The following is a 15,316-nucleotide window of genomic DNA, read 5'->3' on the forward strand; positions in this document are numbered from 1 at the left end:
AATGGTTGTCCAAATGTTTCTTTAAAACTTCCAGTGTTGGAGAATTCATAACTTCTGGAGGCAAGTTGTTCCACTGGTTAATCGCTGTAACTGTCGGGAAATTTCTCCTTAGTTCTAAGTGGCTTCTCCCTTGATTAGTTTCCATCCATTGCTTCTTGTCCTGCCTTTTAATCTAATTTAATTATTTGTCAGTGCACAACATATGTGCAATGATTGGTTGGGCTCCCTCAGTGCATTCCTTCCAACACAATACAACTCACAGTGTTGTCTAGTTTTTTTATACATAGCATAAAGGTAAAAAAATAATATATGCAGTGATACCTTCATTTTAGGTGTCAAAAGGATTTTGTGGCTCCTGGTGTTTTTTTTTTTCCTGTGGGAGACAGGTGCAAATGGCTCTTTGGGTGTTTAAGGTTGAACTAGACATACCCAGTTCCTGCAACTGTTCTTTATATATTTTAGTCTCCAGTCCCCTAATCATCTTTGTTGCTCTTCTCTGCACTCTTTTTAGAGTCTCAACATCTTTTTTACATCCTGGTGACCAAAACTGGATGCAGTATTCCAAGTCTGGAAGCTTCCATGTTTCCACCTCTTCTCTTATGCTGAACAGATACCGCATAATTGTTACATGTTTCTTTTTCCTTCTTTTGCAGTGTCTCTTTGCTCACTCCCTACGCAAGTTCTCCATGAGAGATTGGGGGATAGAGCAGAAGTGGATGTCAATCCTCCTCCCCCTGCTACTACTTTATAATGGTATTTATTCATATTATATCCAGATATGATGGGATTTGGGGGTTATCTTAGTTTCACATGTGAGAGATCGATGAAAATTAAAATCACTTGGAAACATTAGGCTTGGCTGATCAGCATAATCTGATCGCATTTTGAGCTTTGATAAAAAGAAAAAACCTTTCATTTGGCTGTTCCCACTATTTAATACTAAAATAATTAAGAGTGTTTGAAGTAGCCAAAAAGCTTTAATACATGGAATCAAGTTAACCTCTGCTATCCCTCAGTAAAAAAAAAGCTGATTAGTGAAATAGGCCAGCAGCTTATTCTAATTAAAAAGAAGTGTTGAAAGAAGGAGGGCTTGGCAAAACCCATTTCTTCTAAAATATAATGTTCAGAGAGCCTGTGCTCATGTTGATGATGCCCCCCCCTTTTCTGGAGTGCCTTCCTATTATAGTTGTGAAAAAGTTTTGCCAAACCATGGCTTCTTAGAAAAACAATTAAGAAAATTTGGCTCATCAGAGTTGCAGTTGTTCTCAGTGTGTGGCTGTCTTGTTATTTTTCATTTTCAGTATTGTTGTACACTGCACAGTGTTTTTCTGCAAATGAGCAGAAGTAATAAATAACATACCAATTTGAATGGAGATTGATGTCTTGCTTTAAGGAGAGTTCTAGAATTTAAGGTATCCATTAGGAAGTTTCCAGTCCTTTTGCAATCATAAGCATGGCCTCTGGTGCATGATCATTTCTGAAAAAGGAACCAATAGCACTGATGCATCAGACAGTAGCCTTACATGTACTATAACTGCGGAAACAGAGATGACAATCTAACTACATTACATACATTTGTCAGTAGTTTATTTGTGTCTGTGCCTTTGAATTACTGTTGACTCCTGGTGATTGTGTGGCCTAGGCTCTGCAGTTTTCTTGGCAAGGTTTTTTGAAAATGGTTTGCCATTGCCTCTTTTCTAGGCCTGAGAAAATGTAACTCGCCCAAGGACAGTCAGCTGGCTTTGTACCTAAGGCTGGACTAAAACTCACCCAATTTCTAGCCTGATGTATTAACCTGCCTTAACCACTACACAAAATTGGTTCTCCTTGATAGACTTATTTTCAATTATTTGTTTTCCTGCTTGGTGCCCACTAGAGCAGTGATGGCTAACCTTTTGTTGTTACATGCCAGAAGCGTGCCCTTGCACACACGCAATAGTGTGCCCACACCCATAATGCAATGTGCACGCCCACCACATGTGCCCGGCCCCCCACGGGCATGCACATGTGACTCCCCCTGTGTGTGACCCACCTTTTTCCAGTTTTTGAATATTCCTGCTCAATTCCAATTCCTGGCCATCTTCAATTGAATTCTGCCATAATCAGCTGGTATGGGAGAGAAAGTCAATTTCTTTACGAATCCAGCCCAAAGTTTAGCACACGTTTTCTCAGTAAATTGCCTTTTAAAATACATTTTAAATCTGTAATAAAGTATGTTCAAATACCATATAGAAAATACTTGCCACATGCTTTACATTGTTTTCTTAAACTATTGTGATTTCATGGGGTTCAGATGTGTTGATCTACATTTTCCAGCGCGCCTGTATTATATGGTGTATTACCTGTATGTACCAATATTGGCTAGGCTAGCTTGAGTTTATGCAGCTTAATAACATCTTGGTCTTGTGTGCTGTAAAAAGGGCAGAATATTCTTGTGGGTAGTAGCAGTGATATCTTCTGACTCTCTCCCATTCTGTTACAGACCCATTTTTCCCCCTCTCATTCCTAATCAACAGCTGGTTTCCTGGAATGCTAGATGACCTCTTTCAGTCTTTGTTCTTGTGTGCATTGCTGCTGTTCTGGCTTTGTATCTACCACGGTATCAGAGTACAGGTGAGGACTGACTTTGGACTGTGAGTAAAGGTCTGGACACTGCACTCAAAATGATGCAATGGCTAGAAAAATGAAAGTAATTGGAGCTTTTCACAATTAATACAGAAAAGAAGGATGGGATTAAGGAAGTGAAATGGATAAAGTGGATAGGATCGTTCTTCTTCCTGTAAAATGGTGGAAAACTCAGGAAAGAGATAAAGGAATTACTGATTTACGTGGCGTGAAATTGAACAGTCAAATTGGGTGATGTAGATTGTAGTAATAAGGAATCAACTTTAAAAGGGGATTGTACATATTCTTGAACAACAGAAGTGAAGATTGCTGGAAAAGTTGGGTCTTTCATCTAGCACAGTTATTATGATAGGAGTAAATAATATTTCAGTGTGGTTTATGCTCTTTGATGATGCCTGTTTTGTTAAACACATAGAAAGTATAATTTTTATCTCTTCTACAAACTCTACAAAATAACTAGGCTAAAAGACGTTGGTCTAGAAATATTTCCTTAGCTTCATGGCTGAACAAGGGTCCTCCTAATCCCAAATCCTAGCTTGTCATTAAATCTTTTTGGTGAAACTTACTTGCTTCGCTTAACAACGTGTGGTACTTAACAAGTGTTGAATGCTGGTATTTTGCCAATGGAATGAACATTATTGCTGAACAGAATTCTATCCTTAGCTCCATTGCCTCTGGAGTACTGCGACAGCTTTTAGAATAAATGTAATGAAAAATTATGGGATAGGCAATGGAAGAAAAAGAGGAGGAAGATGAAAGCTTCTTTTGTTCAAGAGGAAATTTACTTATATAATTTTGGATTTAGCTTTATGTGGCCAGTAGCCCAAATAATTTCCATTATTCATAGGGTAACCAATGATATACCTTCTTTTAGTGAAGGAAGGGCTTGAAACTCTTGGCTGAGTAAATCTGTTGTTTTGGTTCTGCCCTTCTGGTCAAGTTAATTACACAGTTTATTATTTGGTGGCTCCTTCTTCAGAACGCCGGTGTCATAAATGATAACATTTTGGTTGAATAAAGTTTCTATAAGAATATGAGTGCCACAGTCAAGGGACTGAATTGTTACACTGATCATCATTTGGAGGTCCCTTTGAAGAAAATACTGGTAATATGTTTTATAATCCTGAATATAAAAAAAAACATCTTAAAACAAAGTAAGCATTGGAATGGTTTGTTGCTTCACTTCTCTCCAAAACATACAACCGTTCACAAAATTTCTCTCCTCTTCAAAAGAAAATCTGCAGCCATAAGTGAGATCCGTAAGATTTTGGAAACATTGGCAGTTGTATTTCTGCAAACAAACCGATACAGATTTGACAGCTGTTCCTTAAAGATTAATTAAACTTCAGTCTGACGTCTTCTTCTGCTATTAATAGAGAAATATTTTTGGGAGATATATATCCTCCTTGCATTTAACATCAACATGCTCTCTTTTAAATAAAAATATTTTTACAGAGTTTTAACTGATATTTGTAAATCTAATATGGTTGTCACCCTTTCTTTCTCTTTTCCATTTTTTTTAGGGAGAAAGGAAATGCATGACATTTTATTTTCCCAAATTCCTTATTGTTGGTCTCCTATGGCTGGCTTCTGTTACATTAGGCATATGGCAGACGTAAGTAATTTACTTCTTTTTGTTTGGTAGACACTAATTATTGCATTTCTAATTCAAAACAATTTACAAAATTAAGAATAGAAACAGTAATAATATTGGAATGGATACTAATATATTAATAAAATGAAAAAGGGAGTTAAAATGTTAATTTTTAAAAAGCCAGAAAGAGATCTTAGAAAACTTTTTAAAAGTTCTGGAAAAATAAAAAGCCAACTATATCAAACTCAATCCTTTATTTAGATTGTTACAGATAAATGTTTAGATTCCTGATCATAGCATTTTTTGTTTTTTTAGGGTCAATGAATTACATGATCCAACATACCAGTATGAGATTGACACAAATAATTTTCAGGTATGCTAGCATAAAGCAGTTTTGGATTTGCATAGGAAATTATGAATAAACTATCAAGTTTTGAAAATAGAGCTGTTTTTACCTGTCTATTTAACTGTGTAAAAAAAAAAAAAAAGCTTAATCCACATCTAAAATTGCTTGTGCATATTAGGGAGAATTGTACCAGAACTTAAACTTCGTTTGTTTTCAAAGGTACTACTGCAAAAGATTTTTTTAAACATTGGTTTACTTCTCTAGCAGTGCATTCTACTTTGAAGATAGCAAAATTGAGCCATCTAAGCATTTCATTTATTTGGATTCTAAATTTAAGATTTATTCTTAAGATTTTTCCTTTTTATTTATCCCAGTAAGTTTCTGATATTTCAAATATATATATTTTTGCTTTCCTCTTCTTTTTTTTCTCTTTATTTATTGCCAGTTAGGTTTTTTAAAAATCTATAAGTAACATCCATGAAAAGATCTATGAATTTTCAAGAATCGTACACATCCTCCAGAGAACTGCTCAATTTTACAAAATAAGCTGCTATTTTTTTTGCTTCTTTTCTCCATTTTAAAGCTTTTCCATATCAAAGCCAACATGCTGTGCTTCCTACCCAAAGATCATAATTTGTTAGCTTCCAAATAGGTTGGACTACCATGAGTGCTAGCTAACATGGCCTTGGTATTGGATTTAAAAAAACCAAACAGTATTATATTCTCTTCTTCTAAAACTTGTAAAGATTATGGTTTCTGGGTACAATTTGGAGGTTCTCGATGTAGTGTCATTCCCAATAACTGAAAATAAAATTTGAAATGGTCAAGACTTTACTGAAGTCTTTGGGTGAGATTATTGTAATCTTGCAAACTTGGCGATTTCCTGAATTTTCAGTGGTGTAAAGATAAGGATAGGATTCAATGCTTGATACAGTTGTCAACTCCTGGTATAATGCATGGATATGGGAGAAAGGAAGTGAAGTGCTATCAAAATAATGTTCACATAGTTTTTAAATGTCTTTTTGTAACAGGGAATGAAAATCTTCTTCCTTGTGGTGGCAACAGTATATATTTTGTACCTTTTATTTCTAATAATCCGGGCGTGCTCGGAGCTTCGGAATATGCCCTACGTTGGTAAGCTCGATTCTTCACTTGTGATTTCTGATTATATGTTGTTCTTCTAGAATAGAGGTCTTCAAATTTGGCAACTTTAAGACTTGTGGACTTCAACTTCCAGAATTTTCCATCCAGAATAGCTGTATAGCTGACTGGAGAATTCTGGAAGTTGAAGTCCACAAGTCTTAAAGTTGCCAAGTTTGGGGACCCCTGTTCTAGAAAGATACTTGTGTTATTTTTTTAAATAACTCTTTGCTCTTCTTCTCTCAGATCTCAGGTTGAAATTCTTGACTGCACTGACATTGGTAGTGCTTATCATTAGGTGAGATATTATTCACTTGAAGATAGTATTCAGTTATATCTAAAAGTGTGCAAAATGTTCCTTTTGAGGGATGGACTATGTTTGAAACACAAATTACTTACTATTTTGGAAGATATATGTCTGTGAAATGACCCAACCTGTCTTTACCCCCTCCCCCTCCTGCTCTGGAATGGCTGGGTGAACTTAGTCTGGAAGAAAACCACAATTTCTGACATTTACATTTACTTTTTGCATATTCCTAATATTCTATGTGCAATATGAAATATGTTGTGCAAAATATTAAATGCACTGGATCATTGGATCAACCTCCCTTGTAAGCAGATAAAGTGGTACCTTGGTACTCAACTGCTTTGAAACTCATTGAATTTGGTACTCAATGCATTTTGAAGCAAACATTTTGTCCTAGTATTTATTGTTTGCTTGGTACTCAACACACAAGCTATTGGCTGCCTTGTGACTCTCTATATTATTCCTTATGGGAAAAAATTGGTACTCATTGTGTCTCCTGGAATCAATTAACAATGAGTACCAAAGTACCATTGTTTATATAGAGCGCTATGGTAATATTTTCTTTTTAAGTGGTGGTACCAGAGGTGGTATTCAGCAGGTTCTGACCAGTTCTGGAGAACCGGTAGCAGAAATTTTGAATAGTCCAGAGAACCGGTAAATACCATCTCTGACTGGCCCCGCCCACATCTATTCTTTGCCACCCAAGTCCCAGCTGATCAGGAGAAAATGGGGATTTTGCAGTAACCTTCCCCTGGAGTGGGGTGGGAATGGAGATTTTACAGTATCCTGCCACTGCCATGCCAACCAAACCATGCCACGCCCACCAAGCCATGCCCGCAGAACTGATTTTTATTTAATTGCTCTTGGAATTAAAAAGGATTTTAAAATGTAGAATGAACTTTGATTTCTTTTCCTTTCTTCTTGCAGCATCGCTATATTTTATTTGCGTTTTGGAACACAGGTTCTTCAGGACAATTTTGTGGCTGAGCTTTCAAGCCATTATCATAATTATATCCTTTCACTGTGACATTCTGCTCAAAGTTTCGATCAAATAGTAGGGAAATTATAATTGAAAAGACTAATATATGAATAAGTAAGATAGGCTTTATGGTCCATTATGTAGTCTCTAAAAATCAACAGAGACAAAAAACCCTCATTACCCCAAAGCTTACAGTTAATATTCTCAGTTTATGTATCCCAAAGATGATGTTCAAAACACAACTGGACTCTCTTGGTTTTTTTTTTCTTTGAAAACATTTCACTTCTCATCTAAGAAGATTCTTCAGTTCTGGCTGATTGGTGGGGAATGGCTTCATTAGCAGATTATCAGTCAATCATTATCTGGATGACTGATAATCTCCATAGACATTTCATGTATATAAATTTAGACTCTTGTACCATGTGACATTTGGGTCACTCAAATAATATTATTATTAAGTCTTCCTGACCATTTAGTTCTTATTTGATTTATATGTTGAATACACTAATATTTAATCATCAAATATTAGCAATAGCACTTAGACTTATATACCGCTTCATAGTACTTTACAGCCTCCTCTAAATGGTTTACAGAGTCAGCATATTGCCCCCAACAATCTGGGTCCTCATTTTACCCACCTCGGAAGGATGGAAGGTGAGTCAACCTTGAGCCAGTGAGATTTGATCTGCCAAACTGCTGGCAGCCGATGATCAGCAGAAGTAGCCTGCAGTACTGCACTCTAACTACTGCACCACTGTGGCTCTCATTGACTCAAAGCTTCATTTTAAAAAATGTTTAAAATTCAATAGAAAATTAAAATATAAAAATAAACATATGTCAGAGAAAAAAGCTGATATGCACAAAGATTAAATCTGACAACTTGTAAGGCATTTGACAAGGTAGACCATAAGCTACTACTAGATAAAGTAGAAGAATGTGGGTTAGACAGCATCACCACCAGATGGATTCGTAACTGGCTGACCAACCACACTCAACGTGTAGTCCACAATGGAACTCATCTACATGGAGGGAAGTATGCAGTGGAGTACTCCAACATTCTGTTTTAGGCCCAGTACTCTTCAACATTTTCATCAATGATTTGGATGAGGGAATAAACGGGGAACTCATCAAATTTGCAGATGACACCAAGCTGGCAGGAATAGCCAATACTCCAGAAGATAGGCTTAAGATACAGAAAGATCTTGACAAACTTGAACATTGGGCACTATCTAATAAAATGGAATTCAATGGTGAAAAGAATAAGGTTCTACATTTAGGCAAGACAAACAAAATACACAGGTACAGTATAGGTGGTACCTTGCTCAATAGTAGATCTTGGAGTCCTAGTGAACAACATTTAAATATGAGCCAGCAGTGTGCAGCAGCTGCCAAAAAAAGCCAACACAGTTCTAGACTACATAAACAGAGGAATATAATCAAGATCACGTGAAGTGTTAATACCACTTTATAATGCCTTGGTAAAGCCACACTTGGAATACTGCATTCAGTTTTGGTCGCCACAATGTAGAAAAGATGTGAAGACTCTAGAAAGAGTGCAGAGAAGAGCAACAAAGATGATTAGGGGACTGGAGACTAAAACATATGAAGAACGGTTGCAGGAACTGGGTCTAGTTTAATGAAAAGAAGGACTAGGGGAGACATGATAGCAGTGTTCCAATATCTCAGGGGTTGTCACAAAGAAGAGGGAGTCAAACTATTCTCCAAGGCATCTGAGGGTAGAACAAGAAACAATGGGTGGAAACTAATCAAAGAGAGAAGCAACTTAGAACTGAGGAGATATTTCCTGACAGAACAATTAATCAGTGGAACAGCTTGCCTCCAGAAGTTGTGAATGCCCCAACACTGGCAGTCTTTAAGAAGATGTTGGATATCCATTTATCTGAAACTGTATAGGGTTTCCTGCCTAGGCAGGGGGTTGGACTAGAAGACCTCCAAAGTCCCTTCCAACTCTGCTATTGTATTGTATATTATATTAACAGGATTGGTTGTCTGCTTGTCTCTTTTTTATCCTGGTGATGAAGAACTTCATATTGAAGGCTAGGAGAATTTCCAAAGTCCGGACTTCCAAAGCGTAGTTACAACTACAGGGAAGGCCCTCCGGGCATCCCAAACAAACATAGGTTTAAATGCTGGCAGGATGTTGGCAAACTTCTGTAAAGCAGCAGCCCCCAACCTTAACCAGATAGGTTCTGTGGAGAGAGGGTCTCCGAGGTGGGGCATGGGAGGTGTAACTGATAGGATATTGTTACGGTCCAATTGCCTGGAGACTGAGGTAAATCTGAGGACACTCCCTCTGCTCCTCCTTCTGACTCCCCAGATTAACCTCAGTCTTCGGCCTAACAGGAGCTATTTAGTGACTCTCCGGATTCTTTTGTTTTCACTTCTTATTCTTCTTAATCTCCTACCTCTTTCTCTTGCGCCCCTTTACCTGCCTAAGCACGAGCTGCACTCGCTGCAACTTTGCGGGCCCCGAGCCATCGGCACCCAGTGGGGAGGGGAAACCCAGACCTCACGCGCCGCGGCTGTTCTCATCAGGATCCATCAAAGACAGCGGATTCTACAGTCAAGGCATCATGGCGAGGGAGGAGTGGCTTAGTTGGACCGCGTGGTCGGCGGTTGCCATTTTGGAACCGAGGGCACATGCGCAAAGCGAGGAGGTGCACTGGTTGCAGTCACCACAGCGCTTCAGCACCGCGTTTGCCGAGAGGACTTGTCGGGCCTGTGCTCTGCCGGTAATCTGGGGAGGGCCCAGTTTGTAATGGTGCACCAGTTTAATCTCGACCCTCAGATCGGCTGGTGGCTGAGAAGAGAGTGGATCCGAAGGAGCACCAGATCCGCGTGATAGAAGAGAGACCGGAAGTTTTTGTGAGAGGAGGTAGAGCTAGCCTATGAACCGTGAGTACTGCGATGGCGGAAAGCACCAGGAGCAGAGGAGCAGCTGCTCCAAGCTCACCAGGGGGTTCAAACCCTCCTATCATCCTCCTGAGCAGGACCTCCAACAGCAGAGGTACTCTGCTCCCAGGTATCCCAGACAGGGAGATAGGCAATTTTCTAGGGATAGATATAGGTTCCAGCAGCCTGGCAAGCGGCTCTTTCGAGGGGGGGGCCTGCTGCCCCTTCCGCAGAGCTAAGTGATTCGGGATCAGGTCACCCCATCAGCGGTCGCCTTTCCTTCTTCGCAGACCGCTGGGAGGGCATCACCACAGATGCCTGGGTCCTCCAGACAGTCAGGTTGGGGCTCCACCTGGAGTTCCGTTCCCAACCCCCCAGTAGATTCCGCACCTTTCCCTCCTCCAAGAACCTGGTCAAGCACGCTCTCATGCGCAAGGCCATCTTCTGGAGATTAATGCAGTAGAACCAGTTCCAGAGGGAGAGAAAGAGTCAGGGTTCTATTCCCACCTGTTCCTAGTCCCCAAGAGCTCGGGGGGTGGGGAGGTGGAGGGCCATCCTAGATCTCAAGCTATTAAATTCCAGGATTGTATACCGAAAATTTAAAATGGCTTCCCTCAAGTCCACCTGGAGGGGATCAGACAAGGGGACTTCCTAGCCTCCATTGATCTCACGGAGGCGTATCTCCACATCATGATTGCCCCTGATCACCGCAAGTTCCTCAGGTTCTTGTACCAGGGTTATCATTACCAGTACAGGGCTCGTCCCTTCGGGTTGGCCTCTGCCCCCAGGACCTTCACCAAGGTGCTGGCTGCGGCTGCGGCCCACCTTCGCTCTTTCTTGGTTCACTTACACTGTTACCTTGATGACATCCTCGTACTAGCCCCTTCAGCGGTTCGTGCAGAAGGGGATCTCAGTACCACCATTAATACCCTAAGGTTCCCGGGGTTCTCGATTAACCTCGAGAAGAGCCATCTAGTCCCCTCTACTAGACTTCAGCATATGGGAACCATTATTGATTCGGTGGAAGGCGACATGTTCCTATCCTAAGAGCATAGGGACAGCATTGTTGAATTGATTCAAGAGATTCGCAGGATTCAATCTGTTCCCGTAGCTCTTCTCTCCAGGCTTCTCGGGAAGTTCATCTCCTGCATCAGGATCGTTCCCTGGGCTCGCCTTCATGCCAGAGAGTTGCAGTGGTTCCTCCTTCCCCACCAGAGGAACGGGACAAGAGATGCAAGCTTCAAGGTCCTAGTGACACCCCAGGTACTTCTCTCTCTCCACTGGTGGATGTCCCCAGCTATGGCCAAGTGGAGAGAGCCGGACAGGCTGGTCCTAATGACAGACGCAAGGCCCACGTAAACAAGCAGGGAGGTACTCACTCCATGGCTCTACGCCTGTCGATCCGGGCAGAACACATCTCCGGAGTGGAGAATCAGCAGGCGGACTGGCTCAGCAGGGAGACAGTAGACCATGGGGAGTGGCAACTTCACCCCAAAATCTTCAGATCTGCCAGAGGTTCGGCCGCCCGACTGTGGATCTCTTCGCCTCACCGTCGAACACCCAGGTTCCGAGATTCATTTCGCGGTTTCCAACGCAGGGGGCGATCGACATCAACTCCCTATGCTGCAGATGGCCGGCAGGCCTTCTGTACGCCTTTCCTCCCCTTCCCCTTGTTCCCGGGGTCTTGAGAAAGCTAGTGGTAGAGAAGGCAGAGATCATCCTAGTGGACCCTCACTGGCCACGGTGGCCCTGGTTCGCGGATCTGGTGGAGTTATCGATTCTGCCTCATTGGAGAATCCCACAGTGGGAGGTGACCCTGCGCCAGGGGAGTCTGGTGCACCCAGATCCAGAGTGGCTCTAGCTGACCACTTGGCGCTTGAGCGGGAGCAACTGAGGGATGCCCAGATCTCCTCTAGAGTCATCAGGACTATTGAGGCCTCTAGGAGGAGATCCACCATCCACATCTACGATGCAAGCTAGACTGCCTTTGCGGCATGGTGTCAGACTACTCAGATAGATCCATCGATGGCTTCAGTCCCTCAGGTACTGGATTTCCTCCAGGGTGGTCTGGAGAAAGGTCTGGCCCATAGCACTCTCTGTAGGCAGGTCTCTGCCCTAGCCACTATCCTCCGGGGAGGGGGGGCTTCCAGTCCCTGTCCCAGGTCCCAGTCATTAAGAGATTTCTCCGGGGGCGGCTAATCTTCGGCCGCCAGTGATCCACTGGTTTCCCTCCTGGGACTTACCCATGGTACTCCAGGCACTCCTGGAGGCACCCTTCGAACCCCTTAGGGAGGTTAGCCTTAAATTCCTCACCCTCAAGGTGGTCTTCCTCGTGGTGATCACCTCTGCCAGGAGGGTGTCCGAGCTTAATACTCTGTCTACCAGAGCGGACCTCTGCACCTTTCACAGCAACAGGGTTGTGCTTAGGCTCGATCCAGCCTTCATGCCCAAGGTCAATTACCCCTTCCATAGGGGCCAGGAGGTAATCCTTCCGGATTTCTGTCTTTCCCCTGCAACAGAGAGAGAGAGAGGTCCTGGCACTGCCTGACGTGAGAAGGGCTCTGCATATCTACCTCAAGCACACAGCCCCCTTCAGGCATTCGGAGGCTCTCTTTGTTTCTTTCCATTCCTCGGCTCGGGGCGCTAAGGTCTCCCCGACCACCATCAGCAGCTGTATCAGGTTAGCCATCTCCAAGGCCTACGAGGCTCGAGGGCTGCCAGTGCCGCAGAGCATCACAGTTCATTCCACTAGGAGCGCTGCCATCTCGGCGGCCTGGGCCACCCAGACTCCCATCGAGGACTTCTTCTTCTTCACCTGGACCATTGGTTAATCTGGGGAGTCAGAAGGAGGAGCAGAGGGAGTGTCCTCATATTTACCTCAGTCTCCAGGCAATTGGGCTGTAACAATACCCTATCAGTGACTGCTCCCACGCCACCCTTGAGACATGCAGTTCAGGTCAGACCAACTGAAATTTTCCTGCAGACTGGAGGGGGCGTGATTTCATGTCCTGCCTGCATCCCATAGATGGGGCTTCACTTGTTTGTGCAGACCAGTTTCTGGCAGGCTGTGGACTGGTGCCGATCCACAGAGCTATAAAGGATCTTAGGAAACAGATGTGTGCAAATGTGGCTGGCTTTTTACTCGATGTTTTAATGTATAAATCACTGTTGGGTGAGGAATAAAAAGTGGGGCTCATTCAGCTTTTTGAATGGTTCTCTTTAAATCTTGATGACATGTTGAATTGATGTGTTGAATTGTTTCATATGTAATGATATCCTTGACAGTTATCACCTGCAGAATTCTTATCCTTCTATGGATTATTAAATTTCTATTTATACACATTAGCCTTTGTTTATTCACCATCAAAAAATGCCCTGTATGGTAAGTTAATTTCTGTTGTTTCTTTTGACAAAATTATGTTTTAGTTTTGTTTGAAATACAGTTTGACTGATCTATGACTAAGCTATGAAGTTTAGTATCAAATGCATAGTAAAATAATATTCTTTGTGGGCATTCAGATGTTATATTGTTTTTTTATTTTATTTTAACATTCAGAACTAAATGTGTTAGGTAATCTGAGCTTGGCATAGATTCCAGGCATTTTGAGATGAGAAATGTGTCAGTTTGTTGTAGCAATCAAATCCAGAAAGTACACACAGGTAACTGATTCATTAACTTGTCTTTATATATAATATAATACATGAGTAAATATACAATACCAAAAGTGGTTCTTCCAATGTGGTAGAGAGTACAAGCAAACACAAGAACAGCAAACTAGTTTGCAGCTTTTGCACAGAAGTTAAACTAAGACACGGCTCCTAGCTGTCTCCAGCAAATACTGTTACAGTTTCCAAACAATGCTCATTGGCTGATCTTGTTGCCTATTCCAATCTATGAATATACTCTGACAGAATGCGAGGGAAAAATGAGCCTGTAAAATTCTTGGGTATTCCATTATTCTTGGGTAACAGCAAAATCTCAAACTTCCCCTAAAATTTCAGTTCCAACCACATGTGAAGTGTGGCCCTCTCCTCTCTACAGCAATCAACAATGGCAAGGTGCCCTTGACACCCAATAGTTGCCCACTTCTGACCTATAACAATAAATAAAACACTGAAGCAAAGAGAGGAGGACTTGATGTTCATTAAAGTGGCACCGAAGAGTGACAAGAAAAGACCTGAATTAAAAGGCTTTTAATAACGTGATTGAGCTTTGGAGAAGAGAGATGCATTTATTGACCATATTCTTCAAAACACCTTTCAGAATCTCAGTTGAAAGACAACCCTGCCTTTTCCATGTTGAATGATTCAGATGACGATGTTATCTATGGGTAAGTAAGACTTGAAATAATGTCACTAATCCCACTTTTTTTCTGTATTTTCATTTTTGTTTGCCAGACCTCTCCATTTTCTACATAAAAAAAAGCTTGTCCCAGAAGTTGTTTTTATAATAAAAATAAATGATAAGGAAGTACTTCTGGAATGAATAAGTGACATAGGTAGTCATTGAGGCATAAATTGTGAAACTACTGTTGTGAGTTTTCTCCCCCAAAAAGAATAAAACTTTTATAAAAAGATGGCAAATCTAAGAAGTTCACCAGTCAGCTATTAAGTCAGTTGAATTATTAGATCTGTGTACGGGAGAATAGTGATTTTCTTGTTTGGATCTGTAAATGTAGCTTGTAAACATTGTAAAATAAAAAATAGTGTACATAGTCTGTTAGATTGGCTTGAAAGAAAGTTATTAGCATTTCCCAAAATGTAGACCTTTGGGAATGTTGTGACTGATCCTAGTCAGTCTTTTCCCAATCTTAACCTTGATTCTTTTTGGTTCATGATGATTGGCGCCTGATTTTTTTGTTGTTGTTGTTCTGAGTTTGATATCTGTAAAATTAGTTTTACAAGCTATCCATTTTTCAGGCAAGTGCAGTATAACTAGCTGTGGAATGTATCAGCCCTGTTTGAGTTGTCTGCGGCTCATTTTTTTCAGGATTTTTATTACTCTCCTGGAATCTCTATTTTTTTTAATGAATTTTGACTGTTGCTTTAAACAAATACAATTAAAATTAAATTACAGATTATACCCTGCCTCTAAAATAATTAAATTTAAAAGCATCCAAAAATAAGGGTGTTTGTATTTCCAAACAGACTGAAAGCGAATAAAGGAATATAGTTTGTTTACTTACCTGGAAAGAGCTCAGATTGAAAATAATAAAGCTAGTTTATTCCAGAATTTGAATTGTGTGGAATTATAATATTTCTACTGCTTATGTGTAAAATATCATTTCTTAAATATGTTTGGACAGGAGTGACTATGAAGAAATGCCACTTCAGAACGGTCAGGCTATCAGAGCCAAGTTCAAAGAGGAATCGGACAGTGATTAAATTTGTACAGCAGCCGCCAAGAATATG

At 41.0% G+C, this 15,316-nt stretch overlaps 1 protein-coding gene across 1 annotated transcript in view; it reads left to right on the forward strand.

Annotated features, from left to right (window-relative positions):
- Window positions 1-15,316, forward strand: part of TMEM181 (transmembrane protein 181) — a 31,255-nt gene extending 15,939 nt beyond the window's left edge. The window contains exons 8-17 of the mRNA XM_032216755.1: window positions 654-753; window positions 2,483-2,613; window positions 4,149-4,240; window positions 4,535-4,592; window positions 5,597-5,699; window positions 5,952-6,003; window positions 6,940-7,022; window positions 13,197-13,286; window positions 14,169-14,235; window positions 15,211-15,316. Of these exons, the coding sequence (XP_032072646.1) occupies window positions 654-753; window positions 2,483-2,613; window positions 4,149-4,240; window positions 4,535-4,592; window positions 5,597-5,699; window positions 5,952-6,003; window positions 6,940-7,022; window positions 13,197-13,286; window positions 14,169-14,235; window positions 15,211-15,289 (855 nt within the window). The 3' untranslated portion in view covers window positions 15,290-15,316. The remainder of the gene's footprint in view (window positions 1-653; window positions 754-2,482; window positions 2,614-4,148; window positions 4,241-4,534; window positions 4,593-5,596; window positions 5,700-5,951; window positions 6,004-6,939; window positions 7,023-13,196; window positions 13,287-14,168; window positions 14,236-15,210) is intronic.

The sequence above is a fragment of the Thamnophis elegans genome, chromosome 4 (assembly GCF_009769535.1).
Source record: "Thamnophis elegans isolate rThaEle1 chromosome 4, rThaEle1.pri, whole genome shotgun sequence".
Taxonomy (NCBI): Eukaryota; Metazoa; Chordata; class Lepidosauria; order Squamata; family Colubridae; genus Thamnophis; species Thamnophis elegans.